Genomic DNA, 15,374 nt, shown 5'->3' with positions numbered 1-15,374 from the left:
GATCAGAGTGTTGGGAACTTTTCCAGCTACCTTTACAAGATATGCTACTATGTGTGTTTGCTAACCTCTTTGTGGAATAAGGAAGGAGATGGGCCAATGCTGGTGTTGAAAGCGTCTTCATCAGCCCATTTTTTTTTTGGGGGGGGGGGAAATTGAGACATTTCCTGATATTGTTACAGTGCAATTTGTAAACTTCTGGGTAAGAAGAGAAACAGAGTAATCTGGAAAGAGACCTCCATTCCATAAGACATCACAGCTGCTTCCAGCAAAATTGCATGCTAGTAGAACTGGATGGGACTTTATGAATAAATATTAGGAAGAGTGTTGAAGGAGATGTGAAGCTAGCACTGGAAAGAATAAAAGAATATAGATAAATCTTCCTGATTTGGGTATAAATCTTCAATTGTGATTGTTCATTCTGACTTCCAGGCAAAAGCATTGTTTTCCATTGTTCTATCTATGATCTATTTAATTATTATTTTTTCTATCCAGTTAATCAGCCGGGTTTAGGAACTTGCAAGAATTTTTGTCTGTCAAGAAGTTGTGAAGTTGCCATGTCAGAAGCTGGAGCCCTTCTGCAGAGATTCCTCCAGGGATATCCCACAGTATTTGGGGTAAGCACTAGGCATGGGACTTTTAGAAGTTCAAGGACACACAAGTTCTTCCTTATCAGTCTTGTATGTTCTTCTCCAAATTTCCTGGGTGCAGCTAATGCAAAGTAGTGTCCTTGGTGAATGGCCTTAGTAGACTATTTCCTTTACCTGTCAGTGAGCATCCCACTCCCCATCCAACTTCTAGTATAAGTTGTCATCCTTCTCCATGTTTTCTCAATACTTGGGAAAAAAAATTAAAAAATCTTTTGCTTTGCAGGCTCTCCTGTTGATGATTGGGCTCCTCCAATCAGCCTTTGGAGTCATCTTATTCCTGTCCCCTTGTGCTTATAGGGATGAGCTGGGCACGCATTTCAGTTCAGCTGCAGTGGTGAGTGTTATGTACTGGGCTTTTGAGGGAATACCACATGGGTTGCTGGAGCAGCTAACGGCTCTCCAGCAACCCAGACTACAAGTCTCCTGTGCTGCAATTGGCTATTTCCAGGCGGCAATGGTTGATTCAAACCTATTGGCTGCTGCCTAGGGGCTAGACTATATATTGTGGCTGGTTGCAGCCATTTCCCCCGGTACAGCACGAAATAAACAATGAGTTACCCTGTACTCCGTTTCGCGTCTTCATCCCTGCGTCAAAGAACCCGCTATTTAACAGTGAGTCACCAGCATCTGCCTCTCCTGCTCTTTACAGCCTCTGAATCAGCAGCAATGCTGTAATTCTCCATGACCTTACCTTAACAATTTTATCTTTCAAACTCCACAAAGTTTAGTGTAGTGGTTAAGACTCTAGGACTAAAACCCAGGAGACTGAGAGTTCACAAAGCCAGCTGGATGACCTTGGGCCAGTCTCTCTCTCTCTCAGCCCTAGGAAGCAAGCAATGATAAACCATTTCTGAAAAACCTGGCCAGGAAAACTGCAGGGATTTGTTCAAGCAGTTAGTAGGAGTCAAACACTGACTCAAAGGCATGCACACGTGCATACAGACAGACACACAAACAGACACACACACACACACACACACACACACACACACAAGCTGGCAAAACCAAGAAAGCCACAATGACACAGATTTCAGTGAAGGATCTTTAATGCAACAACCTCCGTTATCATGACTTTAAGGTAGCATCTTTTTGTAAAGTTTTCCTCACCTTTCCCAGCAGCTAGACTCAAGTGCTTTTTCCAAACAGAACTTTTGACTGCTTCCCGTTTGGTTTCCCTACAATCTTTCATGTTATCTGTGCATCATGTAAAACAGGGGTCTCCAACCTCCTGGGCCTGGGAATGATGCACAAAGCTTCATTTGCTCATGCATTGGATTTAGGTTGTGCACGAAACCATCTCACCACGACCACCAAAACTGGGAAAGCCGCCGCAGCCACCGCCATCTGTCCACAGAACCACAAAGATTGGGGACCCCCGATGTAAAACACAGGCACCGTATTTCAGTTTATGAGAGCAGAGGCAGACAGCTGGTGTCTTGCAGTCCAACAGGAGGGTCCTCGATTCATTCTTCTCCACCATAAGATTTGCAGGCAAAAGGCTCCACTTTCAATCCTGCTGCCCCAAGGAAACAGATCAGACAGCAGATGTTGAGAAAGACTCCTGAGACTTTGGCGAGCAAGCGGAGGGGATAAAGATCGAGATAGTTGTCTATCAATACTATGTAGTATATCTTTTATTTCTTAAAATCTCACTCATTTAATTACTATTAGCAATTGTTATATTTTGGGGTGTACTTCGCTATATCTTCTAGTTGTTATGCTTAACCAATAAAATACGCAAATGTGAACTACAACTAGGATTAATCATGTTATCTACCACTCTTCCTCGTCAAGGAGCATGGAGTGGTTTGCATATAAATGCAATATAAATAAAACCAGTAACTAATTGTAACAGTGAAATGTCAGGCTGTTCAGGAATGAAGAACAGCTGTCTGGTTTTATGTGCTCACCACTGAACTGCCAAAAGCTTGACGCTTTTCAACTGCCTACCTCCATATGGGAGGAGACTCCAACTCCCAGGGTGCTGTTTTAACTTCCTAAATCCTTGGATTTACTTTCCAAGCAGTGTGTCACTGTTCTTCCTGGCCAGGAGCCTGAACATTCTGAGACTGTGACAAGAACCAGCCAGATCAGCCTTCCTTCCAGCTCACCAACAGGGCGACAACTGCAAAAGCTTGCTTCCAGGTCTCATGTTCTGGTCAAAAAAAATTCAAGATGGCAACTTGTCAGGGCAGACCTTTGATTCAGTGTTGTAACCCCCCCCCCGCCTTGACTTTGTTTACCAGATTCTGCAGATACCCTGATTCATCAGTACTATGCTCAGACCCCTGTCCCTACTTGAGGTTTTTCTTATTTCTTTCAGGATTTTTTTTTTAAAAAATGTGAACAGGAATTGGGAGGAGTGGTAAGGAGAGAATTCTTGCCCATGTGTCCTGGCTATCACCCCAAACTCCAGTATTCCACTTCACCTGCATTTTTTTTCTTTGTAAGCCCTAGAAAGTGTTGGGAAATTGTCACCCGGACTGTCCAGTCATAGAAATGTGTGGTAAGAAGATTCTGTTGTTGTTGTTCAGTCGTGTCTGATTCTCAAAGACCAGCTGGACAAGTTGCCCCAGTTTTCTTGGTGACTGTTTTTTTCAGAAGTTGTTTGCCATTGCCTCCTTCCTAGAGCTGAGAGTGAGTGACCCAAAGTCAACCAGTTTATCTTCATACCCTAGGTGGGACTAGAACTCACAATCTCCCAGGTTCTAGCCCAGGGGTTCCCAGCCAGGGGTGCGAGATGATATTCCAGGGGGTGCAAAAACTTGGGTTTTCAAAATTATAGTGTATATGCATAATTTGTTGCCATTATTTTGAACTTTTGTAAGGGGTGTGAGAATATATCAGAAGCGTTCTAGGGGTGCGGGGTATAGAAAAGGTTAGGAACCACTGTTCTAGCCTGATGCCTTAACCATTATACCAAACTGGCTCTCATAGTAAGAAGATACCAGTAGATGTTTTCATTTAGATCTTTGAAGTGAGGTAGCAACTGGTCAGCTTTTCTGGAGTCAGTGTGGGATTTTTCATAGGGATCTTGAATCAATCACATTATTATTCTTTTCATTCTTTGTCTCTAGTTGATTCTGGCAGGCATACTCACCCTTGCTGCAAACAAAGCCAAAAGCCTGAACTTGGTAAGTATGTGAGGAGTAAGTATGTGAGAAAGCAAGAAAGGCCAACACAAGTTGATCAAAGCTTATTGTCCTTGTTCATTGAAGGTTATAGGGCAGGGCTCTTCAAACTTGGCCCTTTTATGACTTGTGGACTTCAACTCCCAGAATTCCACAAGTCATAAAAGGGTCAAGTTTGAAGACTCCTGTTATAGGATAATCAGCCATTATTTTCCAGTAGTCCTTCAAGATATTTCAAGTTATCTTATCTCTGCTCTTACTGTATCTCAGTAATTTCATTAAAGGAGAAATGAAGAGAAAAGCAGTACAATGTCTTTTGACTGGACTAGGAACCCATCATCTAAAAATAAGTCCCCTTTGGTCCTCCTTAGAGAGTGGGGACTTTCAGATACATTGACAGTTCTCATGATACTGAAATGGTTCCACCTCAAATGTGATTCATATTTTCCTCTCCTGTCACTTTGTCCATTTCTTTGGATGGGGATATTGCTGGCTGCTGTTCAGAAGCTCCTGTGGTAGTTCTGCAGCCTGTCTGCTGATCTATTTTCACACTTTTATCTCAATTCTCTTCCTAACCTCAGTCAGCAAAAGAGTTTGACGTTTCTTCCTTGGCCTTATAATAGAAATTTAGGGCCTAGTTGATGTGTATTCCTCCAATCCTTGAGTCAGCCAACAAGTATGCCAGCCTAATTTGTGATGCTCTGACAGCTAAGCTCTATTTTGCTTCAGTTACAAGAACAGCAAGAGAAATTTTCCTCACAAATGTAATATGAGACATTTTAAGGACAATGGTTGATGGATTGCTTTCCTTAAGGTGTATTTGCAGAGGTGGGAGGGGCAGGCAAAGCAAGTTGCCCAGCTGAATTTATTCCTGGCACAGGAATAAATTGCCAGGACTGCCTCAGGGAAAGGCTGCTGGTGCTTTACAGCAGCAATTAATCACTTATGCATTTTTTTTCATCACGGGGTCTTTTCCTCTACTGAAAAAGTAGCAAAGCCATGTCCAAAAACAGCCTCATTGACAGTTGGGCAGAAGAGGGTGCAGGGCGAAGTGAGGGAGGGATCTCCATTGGATTGGGGAAGCTTCTCTCCAGAGAGCCCTAGTTGTTTTCCTACACACTGGTTTAAAAAAGAAGTCTAGCAAAACTATTTCTGTATACATAAGAAAGCTATGTTTAGCACTTGGCAAAGGCTAGTAGAATCTTACTCAAGCAAAAGCCTCTGCTGCATCTAAGGGTCTGGTCTCCCCTGCAGTCCAAGCCAAAAAAACCACCGCAGGGCATTGTCCAGAAAGAGGAAGAGGCTCGCCTGCAACGACATCCAGAGTTGGACTGTTCTCAGGCCCTGGATGCCCCTTCAAGAACCTGTCAGCGTATTAGTCACAGAACAAGATGTGTGTCAAGAGTAGATGGAAATCACTGCTTTAAAAGTGGAACAGTTAAAAATGAACTTGGGCTGTGCCCACAGTTAGAACTGGGAATGAGAGAAAGATGACATAATGAGGGCATGAGCTTAATAAAAGTTAGAGAAGCATATGGTACTGTGCCATAGTTAGTGAATACAAGTAGGTTCTTGACTTACAAGCACAACTGAGCGCAAAACTCAGTTGGTAAGTGAATTTTGCCATATTTTATGAGCTTTCTTACCACAGCTGTTAAGTGAATCATTGCAGTTGTTCAGTTAGTAGCGGAGTTATTAATTGAACCTGTCTCCCCCATTGATTTTGCTTGTCAGAAGCTGACCCTAGGACACTGCAGCCTAAATATGAGTTGGTTGCCAAGCATCTGAATTTTGATGACATGATCGTTGGGATGCCGCCACGATCATAAGTGTGAAAAATGGTCATAAGTCGCTTTTTTCAGTGCTTTTGTAACTTTGAATGATGATTAAATGAACCGTTGTTAAATTGAGGAGTACCTGTGTGAGCATTAGCATTTTATTTTTTTTAAAGAGCTTCCCGTGCTATTTTTATTTTTATTTACTTATTCGTATCCTGCCTTTATTATGTTTACAAATAACTCAAGGTGGTAAACATATCTGGCACACATTTCTCCTCCTCCTATTTTCTCCTCAACAACAACCCTGTGAAGTGAGTTGGGCTGAGAGAGAGAGCGACTGGCCCAAAGTCACCCAGCTGGATTTCATGGCTAATAGTCTCTGGCTTTCTTGCCTGGTGCCTTATTCACTAGACCACTTAATTCTCCCTCCAAAATTTAGCTTCTTGTTCACGGAGCTTCCGATATCTTAGTGTTTTAAAACATTTCCCTGCTGCGGTCCTCTCCCAAGCCCAAATATACAATCTGATTTCCTCTGCAGAGTAAATTATTCCAGGATTTGGAAAGCAACTAAATCGACCATCATACGACTGAAATATTTCTTGGGATCTCAGTGCCCTTGTTTACATATCAATCTTTTTCCCATATGCCTCTTGAAGGGAATTTATTTGCACGGCAGTTTGGTGGGTCGAATCCCAAGTGCCGCGTAACAGAGTGAGTGCCTGTTACTCGTCCCAGCTTCTGCCAACCTAGCAGTTTGAAAGCACATAAAAATGCAAGTAGAAAAATAGGGACCACTACGCTGGGAAGGTAACAGCACTCTGTGCGCCTTTGGTGTCTAGTCATGCTGGCCACATGACCACGGAGATGTCCTCGGACAAGCGCTGGCTCTTTGGCTTTGAAACGGAGATGAGCACCAGCCCCTAGAGTTGGAAACGACTAGCACGCATGTGCGGGGGAACCTTTACCTTTATCTAATTATACCAAAGTGTGTAAGCATATGTGGGAAATGGAAGTTGGGTGGTTTTGTTTTGAATGAAGGATGAGGGACACAACCATTGAACAATGTTGATGTAGCAAGGGAGAACAGGATTGCTATATTGGCTGCCTTTTATTCTCCAGGCCCTAAGCCTGAACATTTACAGAGATGCCTAGTAGTATTTGCAAATGGTAGAGATCTGAAGATGTCTTGGGGGAAAAATGACTTCAGATTAAGCTGAAACATTTGTGAATAGAAAGACTAGCCATCTGGAAACATCAGATGATTTTCATGCCATGTTGAGTGGTTCCTCAACCTGAGCAGTAGAACTCTCTCAATCATCCTTTGTGACTCAGACAGCACTATTATCATCAGTTGTATTCTGATGGGATTTCGTACCAGTTTTCAGATCTGCAACAAGATGTCAACAACATTCTTTTCCTAAAAGTATCAGCATGTATATTTTTCTTTCAGGTGAAAGCTTGCCTTGTCATCTACATTATCTGTACAGTGGTAGTGGCTGTGGTCAACATTTTCTATTTGATTGATTTATTCTACAATCCTCGTATCCAGTCCATTAGATGCGATCCTCGGGATGATTTTTGTCAACTGCGGCATCAGATTGCAGTGAGTTCTCCTTGGGGCCAAGTTTCTGTTTTCTTTGTGAAGATTATCAGAACATCCAAGGCTAATACAACTGGCAGACGTTGGTTTGAGTACTGGGGAGATTGTTTTCATTGGTAGAATATCGAATGCATTCACTGAGTTAATTCAGACTGAATTTACACATGGCACCTGCACCAATTCTACAAGAAACTCCATCTTCTGTGAAAAGGACGTATTATGGATTTTATTTATTTATTTACTGGTGGCACATTTCTGATTAGAACAAGCCCAAGCTTAGTGGACTTTGGCTACCCTGAAGGCACTCTTCAGACCTTATGTAGTATCCATGTTATGACTTTGTCACTAAGGCTATTTTGTACCTTATTCACATCACAGACTGCATTTCCAAAAGCAGTCAAAGCCTGAACTAAGATGTGATTGAATTAAACATAAGGTTAAATACACTACAAATAGTTAATAGGATTACTGCTCATGTATTGGGAGGGGAGTCTGAGAGGGCCAACCTAGAGGTTACAGGCATTGCAAGACTGTTCCAGTCCTAAATACAGTATATTGAATTATATTTCTCAATCTTTGAGAAGTTTTGTTTTGTAGAAAGATGGAATAAATGCTGAACTGTTTAATCATAATGTTAAGTGCCAGGGAAATCAGGAGATCCAGATAGTTCAAATTGGTGTAAAGATTTATTGCAAGCTTAAGGTCTTTACAAGAATCTGAACTAACGGTCAAGGCATTTGACCCCCTCCCACAGGCTCTGGTTGGTCATCTCCTATACATATATTGTGCATTTAACTTCATACACAGAAGCTAAATGAGTTTCAACTAGATGGGGTCACCCAGTAATTGCTACTACCTCATTACTCGTGGTTCCTGTGATTTTTGTTGCCATCGTAAAATCTGTGTGAGTGCTTCAAAAATTGGTCCTCAGTTCTATCTCTTAGCACCCTGCGGTTGAGCCAGAATGCCTTAAGAATGCCTTAAAATCAGTAAGACTTTAGTACTACTTATTAAATCTCCTTCAGCAACATTTGGAGGCCATGACTGACTATTCTTGAGTCTCTCTAAAGGGGAGAGCAACAAACAATACAGCCTCTTGTCCTTGATTTCCTGTTCTGTTTTTTAGGCCTGTTGCACGGCCATGCGTGGCATTGTCCTAGTTTTAACTTCTTTGGGATTCTTTATTTGCATTTCCATGGCAGCCTTTGGATGCAAAGCAGTGTGTCGCCAAGCCGGGGATTAGAAGGTAATTTGTTTTCATATGTTTTGGTGGGGAGAGGAGGGTTAAAGACAAGAGGATTAGTAAGGTCAAAGAATGGTGACAGGGAGATGGGAGAAGGGTAGAGAGAGGACAAGAAGGACAGGTTAGGGATAGGTCACTAATACCCCATTCTCTACCTCTAGCACAGGCTTGGGCAACTATGGCAACTTTATGATCTGTTGTTCTGAACCAGCCCTCTTCTCACAACCCCTAATTAAAAGAAGAGTCTGGAAAGCGTCCAAGGCTAAAAGGCTTCTGCCAAGATTTAATTACGCAGTTAACAAAAACACAAGAGCTTGTCTTCTCAAGCGGAAAAGTTGCTTTCAGCAACCAGCCCCTCCCCAAACACTTCTTTTATAGAGAGCTCAGGGCGTGGTCTCCCTGTGCCTCCTCCCGAGGAGTCCCATAGTCTTTCTTTGTTTGTCCCTGCTCGTCTGCCTCCTGCGTCGGGCGTCCTTGAACAGGGCCAGCTGTGGGTCATCATCCTCCGCACTCTCGGGCTCACACAGCTGAGAAGAGGTCCCCGGCTGAGGACTCTGCAAAGCCTCCAAATCATCATCAGCCGGTTCGTTTCCCTCCTCCCCCACATCTGAGTCCTCCGATACATCGGAGCCGGCTGTCGGACCCACAGGCTGGCCCTGAGTCACAACACTATCCCGCACCGCAGGGCCCTTCCCCCGGGTCTGCCGATCCGGATGCGGTCGGGATGGGAACTGTTCGTGAAAAGCAGTCACCAACGCAGGGGCATGAACGGCGGTCGCGTCTTCCCATGTGAAGTCCTCCGGCCCGTACCCTTTCCACTCGATCAGGTACTGGAAGCGACCTTTCAGCCAGCGGGAATCCCTGATGCTGGCGACCTCGTACTCGGGGGTGCTGTCTCCATCACGAGTTCCTGATGGTGGAGGTTCCGCCTGGCGAAGTGGACAGGCCGGTCGTTCGGGGACCAGCAAGGACCGATGGAAGACGGGGTGCACGCGCAGGGAACGTGGCAGAGTTAAACGATAGGCGACCGGGTTGATGACGGCCTCGACTGGGAACGGTCCAAGGTAACGGTGGTCCAGCTTCCTCGCCGGCCGAGTGGATGGCAGGTTCCTGGTGGACAGCCAGACCCGATCCCCCACCGATAGTGGAGGCGTATCCCTTCTCGACCGATCGGCGAACCTCTTGTAGTCGGCCTTGGCCTTCTCCAGCTGCCGTCGCACCAACCGATGGATTGCCTGTAACTCCGCCATGAATTCGTTCGCTGCCGGCTCCGGTGAGTCCACGGGAGAAAGGGGGAAAAACCGGGGGTGATAACCCACGTTGGCCAAGAACGGTGTCATCTGCGTGGAGGTGTGCTGCGAGTTGTTAAAGGCAAACTCGGCTATGGCCAAGTAGTCCACCCAATTGTCCTGCTGCAGGTTAACGTAGCAGCGCAGATACTGCTCTAAAATGCCGATGACCTTCTCGGTACCCCCGTCGGTCTGAGGATGATGCGCGGACGAGAGGCAAACCTTAATGTCCAACGCCCGCATCAACTCCTGCCAGAAGCGGGCTGTAAACTGGGCCCCCCTATCGGAGACGACTCTATCGGGAAGGCCGTGCAGCCGGAACACCTGTTGGATGAACATGCGACTAGTGGCGCGAGCTGACGGTAAGCCGCGACAGGGGATGAAGTGCGCCATCTTGGTCAACATGTCCACCACCACAAACACTGTCGTGAAGCCGGAGGATGGGGGTAGATCCGTCAGAAAGTCCATGGACACAGCCCCCCAGGGTCTCTTGGGCGTTGGCAAAGGCTGCAGTAAACCAGGCGGGGCCCCTGTCGCTGACTTGGCCTGCCTGCATGGGACGCAGGAGGTGACATAAGACTGGACATCGTGTCGGACTCGGGGCCACCAGAAGGTACGGGAGACCAGGTTCAGAGTCTTGAACAGGCCAAAATGCCCCGCAGCCGGGTTATCATGACATTGGCTGAGGACGAGTCCCCTGAGTGGCCCTCCTGGAACATAGAGCCGGTCACGATAATACAGGAGTCCATCCGTGACCGACCAAGGCGAATCTGGCCCTACCTCTTCCTTCCGCTGAGCCACCCACGCCTCCTGCTGCTGCGCCTCCCGGATCCGAGCCCGTATATCCACCGGCTCCCGCACCGCAGCAAAAGACTCGACGGGGATCACTGTCCTGGGCGGAAGCTTGTCTTCCACTCGGGTGTACTCGGGCTTCCTGGACAGAGCATCCGCTCTCTGGTTGTGCCCGCTTGGTATGTACCGCACCCGGAAGTCAAACCTCGCAAAGAAGAGGGACCACCGGATCTGGCGTTGGTTCAAATTCCGAGCGGTCTGCAGGCTTTCCAGATTCTTGTGGTCCGTCCGGACCTCGATCTGATGCCGCGCCCCCTCCAGATGATGCCTCCAAGCCTCGAACGCTGCCTTGATGGCCAGCAGCTCCTTCTCCCAGATGGTATAGTTGCGCTCCGAGGGGTTCAATTTCCGAGAGTGATACGCGCAAGGGAAAAGGGTACCGTTGGGCGTCGCTGCCTGGAGTAACACGGCCCCAATGGCAATGTCGGAGGCGTCCGCCTCCACGACAAACGGCCGTTGCGGGTCAGGATGCTTCAAGATGGGCTCCTTCATGAAGGCGTCCTTCAAAGCTTGGAACGCCTGTTGTTCGGGGGCGTTCCACTGGAACCGAGTCTTCTTCTGCAGGAGCCGGGTGAGGGGGGCTGTCAAGGCAGCAAAGCCAGGGATGAATGTCCGATAGTAGTTGGCAAATCCAAGAAGTCGCTGAACATCCTTCACGCGACGCGGGGGTTGCCAACTCTGCAACGACTCAACTTTACTTGGATCCATGGCGATGCCCTCAGGAGAAATGCGGTGGCCCAAGAAATCAATGGTCACCTGGTAGAACTGGCACTTCTCCAACTTGGCAAACAGCCGATGTTTCCGGAGGCGCTGCAGGACCTGACGGAGATGCTGATGATGCACTTCACGCGACGGGGAGTAAATCAGGATGTCGTCCAGGTAAATCACAACAAACTGGTCCAACAGATCCCGAAAGATGTCGTTCATAAAATGCTGAAACACAGCGGGGGCGTTGGTCAGGCCAAACGGCATCACCGTGTACTCGAAATGTCCATAGCGAGTACCAAACGCCGTCTTCCACTCATCACCCGGCCGAACCCTGACGAGGTTGTAAGCTCCACGCAGGTCCAGTTTCGTGAAGATCTTAGCCTCCCGGAGTCGGTCCAAGAGCTCGAGGATGAGGGGCAGCGGGTAGCGGTTACGCACCGTGATGGCATTGAGTTTCCGGTAGTCACAGCAAAGCCGTAACTCGCCCGACTTCTTTTTGACGAAGAGCACGGGCGCAGACACTGGCGAGGACGAGGGCCGGATGAATCCACGAGCCAAGTTCTTTGTCAGGAAGTCCCGCAATGCTGCCAACTCGGGCTCCGACATGGAGTACAAACGCCCCACTGGGAGAGGCGCATCAGGGACTAGGTCAATGGAGCAGTCGTAGGGCCTGTGCGGGGGTAATTGGTCCGCCTCTGACTCGCTGAACACGTCAGCAAAGTCGGACAGTACGGGAGGCAAGGAAACCCCTGAGGAACCCTCCACCTGGCCGGCACAGATATGGCGGGTGTGGTCCACGCACTGCAAACTTGGGAAGGTGACCAAGTTCTGAGACCAATAGATCTGTGGATCATGCGCCCGGAGCCACGCCAGTCCCAAGACCACGAGGAAGTGCAGATCCGAAGTGACGTAAAACTGAATGGCCTCCACATGGGTACTGATGGCCATACACACGGGTTGCGTGGCGGCCGTGATAGGCCCGGACAGGAGCACTCGACCATCGATGGTCTCCACAAGCATGGGCGGATCCACCGGACACTGGGGAACAGCCCATTTGGCCACAAAGGCCGAATCCATAAAGTTAGTGGTAGCCCCAGAGTCAATTAAGGCATGGACCGGAATCCCCTCTGGCTTGCCAGGAAGGATCAGTCGTGCCTCCAAAATCAAATGCCGTGGAGGTTCACAGGCACCGTCGGAACGGCGTCGCTCGGCGTGGTCGTTGTGGGTCGCCCGATCTTTCACACCGTCTAGATCGGGCTCGGGCCGTTTCCCGATAGCAAAGCAGGGGACTTTCTCGGGGCAGGCTTGGTCACTGACGCCCGCTGACACTTCTTCGGGCAAGAAGCAGCCAAATGTCCAGGGTCCCCACAGTAAAAACACAACCCCTCCGATCGTCGTCTGTCCATTTCCGTCACCAATAGACGGGACCTGGCGGCACCCAGCTCCATTGGCTCCTCCCTCTGGACTGGGGGCTCACGCACAACAGGGGCGGCAGGGGTCTGTGGGGTGGCACGGCGACTCTTACGCTGCTGCAGCCGGGCATCGATCCGCAGACAAAGATGGATCAGCCCATTCAGGTCTGAGGGAATGTCCACGCGGGCCAGCTCATCCAACATCTCCTCTGACAAGCCATCCTGAAAGGCATCCACGAGCGCAGCCTCATTCCAGGCGGAATCCTGGCTAAGCAGCCGGAAATCGCTGATATAGGCCTGTAGGGGGCGCAGACCCTGCCTCAAAGCTTTCAGACGTCGGGTGGCGGTCTGCGCCTTAATCGGGTCCTCGTACATGAGGCGCATATGGTCACAAAACCCCCCAAAGTTATCCAACAAAGGGCTAGGCTGTGCCAACAGAGGCGTGCCCCAACGAGCTGCATCTCCCGACAGAAGGCTCAACACGAATCCCACCTTATCTCGGTCAGTGGGGAAATCAGCTGCTCTCACGCTGATATAAAGCTGGCATTGTCCCAGGAAGGCAGGAAACAGTTCTGGTTTACCAGCAAATTTATCCGGCATAGCTATCTGACATTTCCTCCTGGGTGGGGGGGCAGCATGTACCTGAGCCTGCAGTTGTGCCACCTGAGTGGCCAGCAAGGTGAGTTGCTGGTTGAGCTGGGCATTCTCGGCAAGAAGCTGCTCCATCGTAGTATTAAGGGGTGGGTGGCTGAAAGCAAACTGTTCTGAACCAGCCCTCTTCTCACAACCCCTAATTAAAAGAAGAGTCTGGAAAGCGTCCAAGGCTAAAAGGCTTCTGCCAAGATTTAATTACGCAGTTAACAAAAACACAAGAGCTTGTCTTCTCAAGCGGAAAAGTTGCTTTCAGCAACCAGCCCCTCCCCAAACACTTCTTTTATAGAGAGCTCAGGGCGTGGTCTCCCTGTGCCTCCTCCCGAGGAGTCCCATAGTCTTTCTTTGTTTGTCCCTGCTCGTCTGCCTCCTGCGTCGGGCGTCCTTGAACAGGGCCAGCTGTGGGTCATCATCCTCCGCACTCTCGGGCTCACACAGCTGAGAAGAGGTCCCCGGCTGAGGACTCTGCAAAGCCTCCAAATCATCATCAGCCGGTTCGTTTCCCTCCTCCCCCACATCTGAGTCCTCCGATACATCGGAGCCGGCTGTCGGACCCACAGGCTGGCCCTGAGTCACAACATCTGTGGACTTGCGTGGCTGGCTCAGGAATTCTGGGAGTTGAAGTCCACAGGTTGTAAAGTTGCCATACATCCACTTTCCTGCTCTAGTAAGTACCAAGACAGGTCTCTGTTTCATTCAGCTGTGATGAAAATCCAGCGAGAGAGCAAGCATCAATCAGCTGTGCTGTGAACCAACTCCATGTATGAATTTCAAGGTAAAGTAATGATGGAACAAAAATGAAGAAAACAAAAATATTTTACATGTATGAGAGATAGGAATACCTAGTTGCTAGAGTAACAGAAATAACCAAGATGGTGATTTGGGGACAATTTGAACATGTTTATATATATTTAGTCCTGCCCTTTCTAGAGATGTTGCTAAATCATCAGAATGTGAACTGGAAGTTTGAGTTGGTGTTTTCAGCTAAAAAAATGTTGCCTAGCCCTGCCTTAATTTTTCAAGCTAAACCCAATAAATTGTGATGATTAAGCAAACCATGACTTTGCATGATTTGTATTTTTGTTTCCTTCACAGGCCATTGTTGTTTCCAAGCATTTTCCTAGTTCTGCTAAGGTCAGCAGAATACCTGAAGGGCTTTACTGTCAAAACTTCAAGGTGCAGAGCAGGCCCAGAGTTTCCCAAACTGTGAGGTGAGCCTCCCTTGGAGAGATGCAGATGGAGTCCAGGGAAGATGCAAAGAACCTTTAAGTTGAACATTGTTACAATAAATTCACCTTCCCCAAATTTTCATTGTATTGTTTTTATTGCTTCTTTGTGTTCAGTTTGATGCTTGAATTCTGTACATTTTTAAAATTTGAGTACATTAATAAATGGAAGCATGATGACAAAGGTTTAGGAATCTTCAGTCGAGAGGAAATTTGAAGGAACTGTTCACGGCTGCCCACATTCTCAACTAGTGTCCTTGCTTCATTTTATTCAGTCCACGTCTCTGAACTTTGACCATGTTTCCAAAGCTCATTTGCCTTTCTAGAGGCACACTCAGTAAACTGAACTGAAGGCAATTCAATATGTAAACAGCAAAGTTCCTGCTGAGTTTACATTCCACCTCTTGTATTTATTTACCTCTCCTCCTCATTCTTTCTGTTTCAGATTCTGCAAGGGGAATTCTTCCTTAATAGCCTTGGAACTCCTCAATAGTTCAGACAATATGAATGGGCATGAAATTAAGAAGTAGCTTGTCAATTTCTTCTCCGCAAGGGGAAAGCAGTAGGCTAGCAGTGTGAGGGGTCTTTTTGGGGTGAAGAGATTTCTGTTGCTGCAGGAACTTTTGGCAAGAGTAATCCTCACTCTTTCATGACAGAGAGGTGAAGAAAATCACCGAGCACCTGCAAAGTACTTTTGAGGTTTTCCCAGAATCTTCCTTTATCTCTAGCTTGGGGCCCATCCCAATGTCTCAAAGTTAACTTGAAAATGATCTGTGATCATTTTCCAACCTGCTTGTTTTAGAACGCTGAGAATTGGGAGCAAAGGCATAACCCTCC

At 47.5% G+C, this 15,374-nt stretch overlaps 1 protein-coding gene across 1 annotated transcript; it reads left to right on the top strand.

The window, feature by feature from the left end:
• Nucleotides 1-231: 231 nt before the first annotated feature.
• Nucleotides 232-14,607, top strand: LOC308660051 (membrane-spanning 4-domains subfamily A member 4A-like). The gene is made up of 7 exons (XM_081314269.1): nucleotides 232-389; nucleotides 493-614; nucleotides 871-981; nucleotides 3,725-3,781; nucleotides 7,007-7,159; nucleotides 8,283-8,402; nucleotides 14,407-14,607. Exons 2-6 carry the CDS (start codon nucleotides 555-557, stop codon nucleotides 8,397-8,399), a joined length of 498 nt encoding a protein of 165 aa, XP_081170395.1. The 5' UTR covers nucleotides 232-389; nucleotides 493-554; the 3' UTR covers nucleotides 8,400-8,402; nucleotides 14,407-14,607.
• Nucleotides 14,608-15,374: the final 767 nt, after the last annotated feature.

The sequence above is a fragment of the Vipera berus genome (genome assembly GCF_964194415.1).
Source record: "Vipera berus genome assembly, chromosome: 1".
NCBI classification, from domain to species: Eukaryota; Metazoa; Chordata; class Lepidosauria; order Squamata; family Viperidae; genus Vipera; species Vipera berus.
This window is presented reverse-complemented; position numbering and strand designations above follow the sequence as displayed.

Coding starts and splice junctions, on each gene's coding strand:
- LOC308660051 (XM_081314269.1), top strand. CDS start 555: ATGTCAGAAGCTGGAGCCCTTCTGCAGAGATTCCTCCAGGGATATCCC. Junction 615..870: donor GATATCCCACAGTATTTGGG/GTAAGCACTAGG, acceptor TTTGCTTTGCAG/GCTCTCCTGTTGATGATTGG. Junction 3,782..7,006: donor AAGCCAAAAGCCTGAACTTG/GTAAGTATGTGA, acceptor TTTTTCTTTCAG/GTGAAAGCTTGCCTTGTCAT.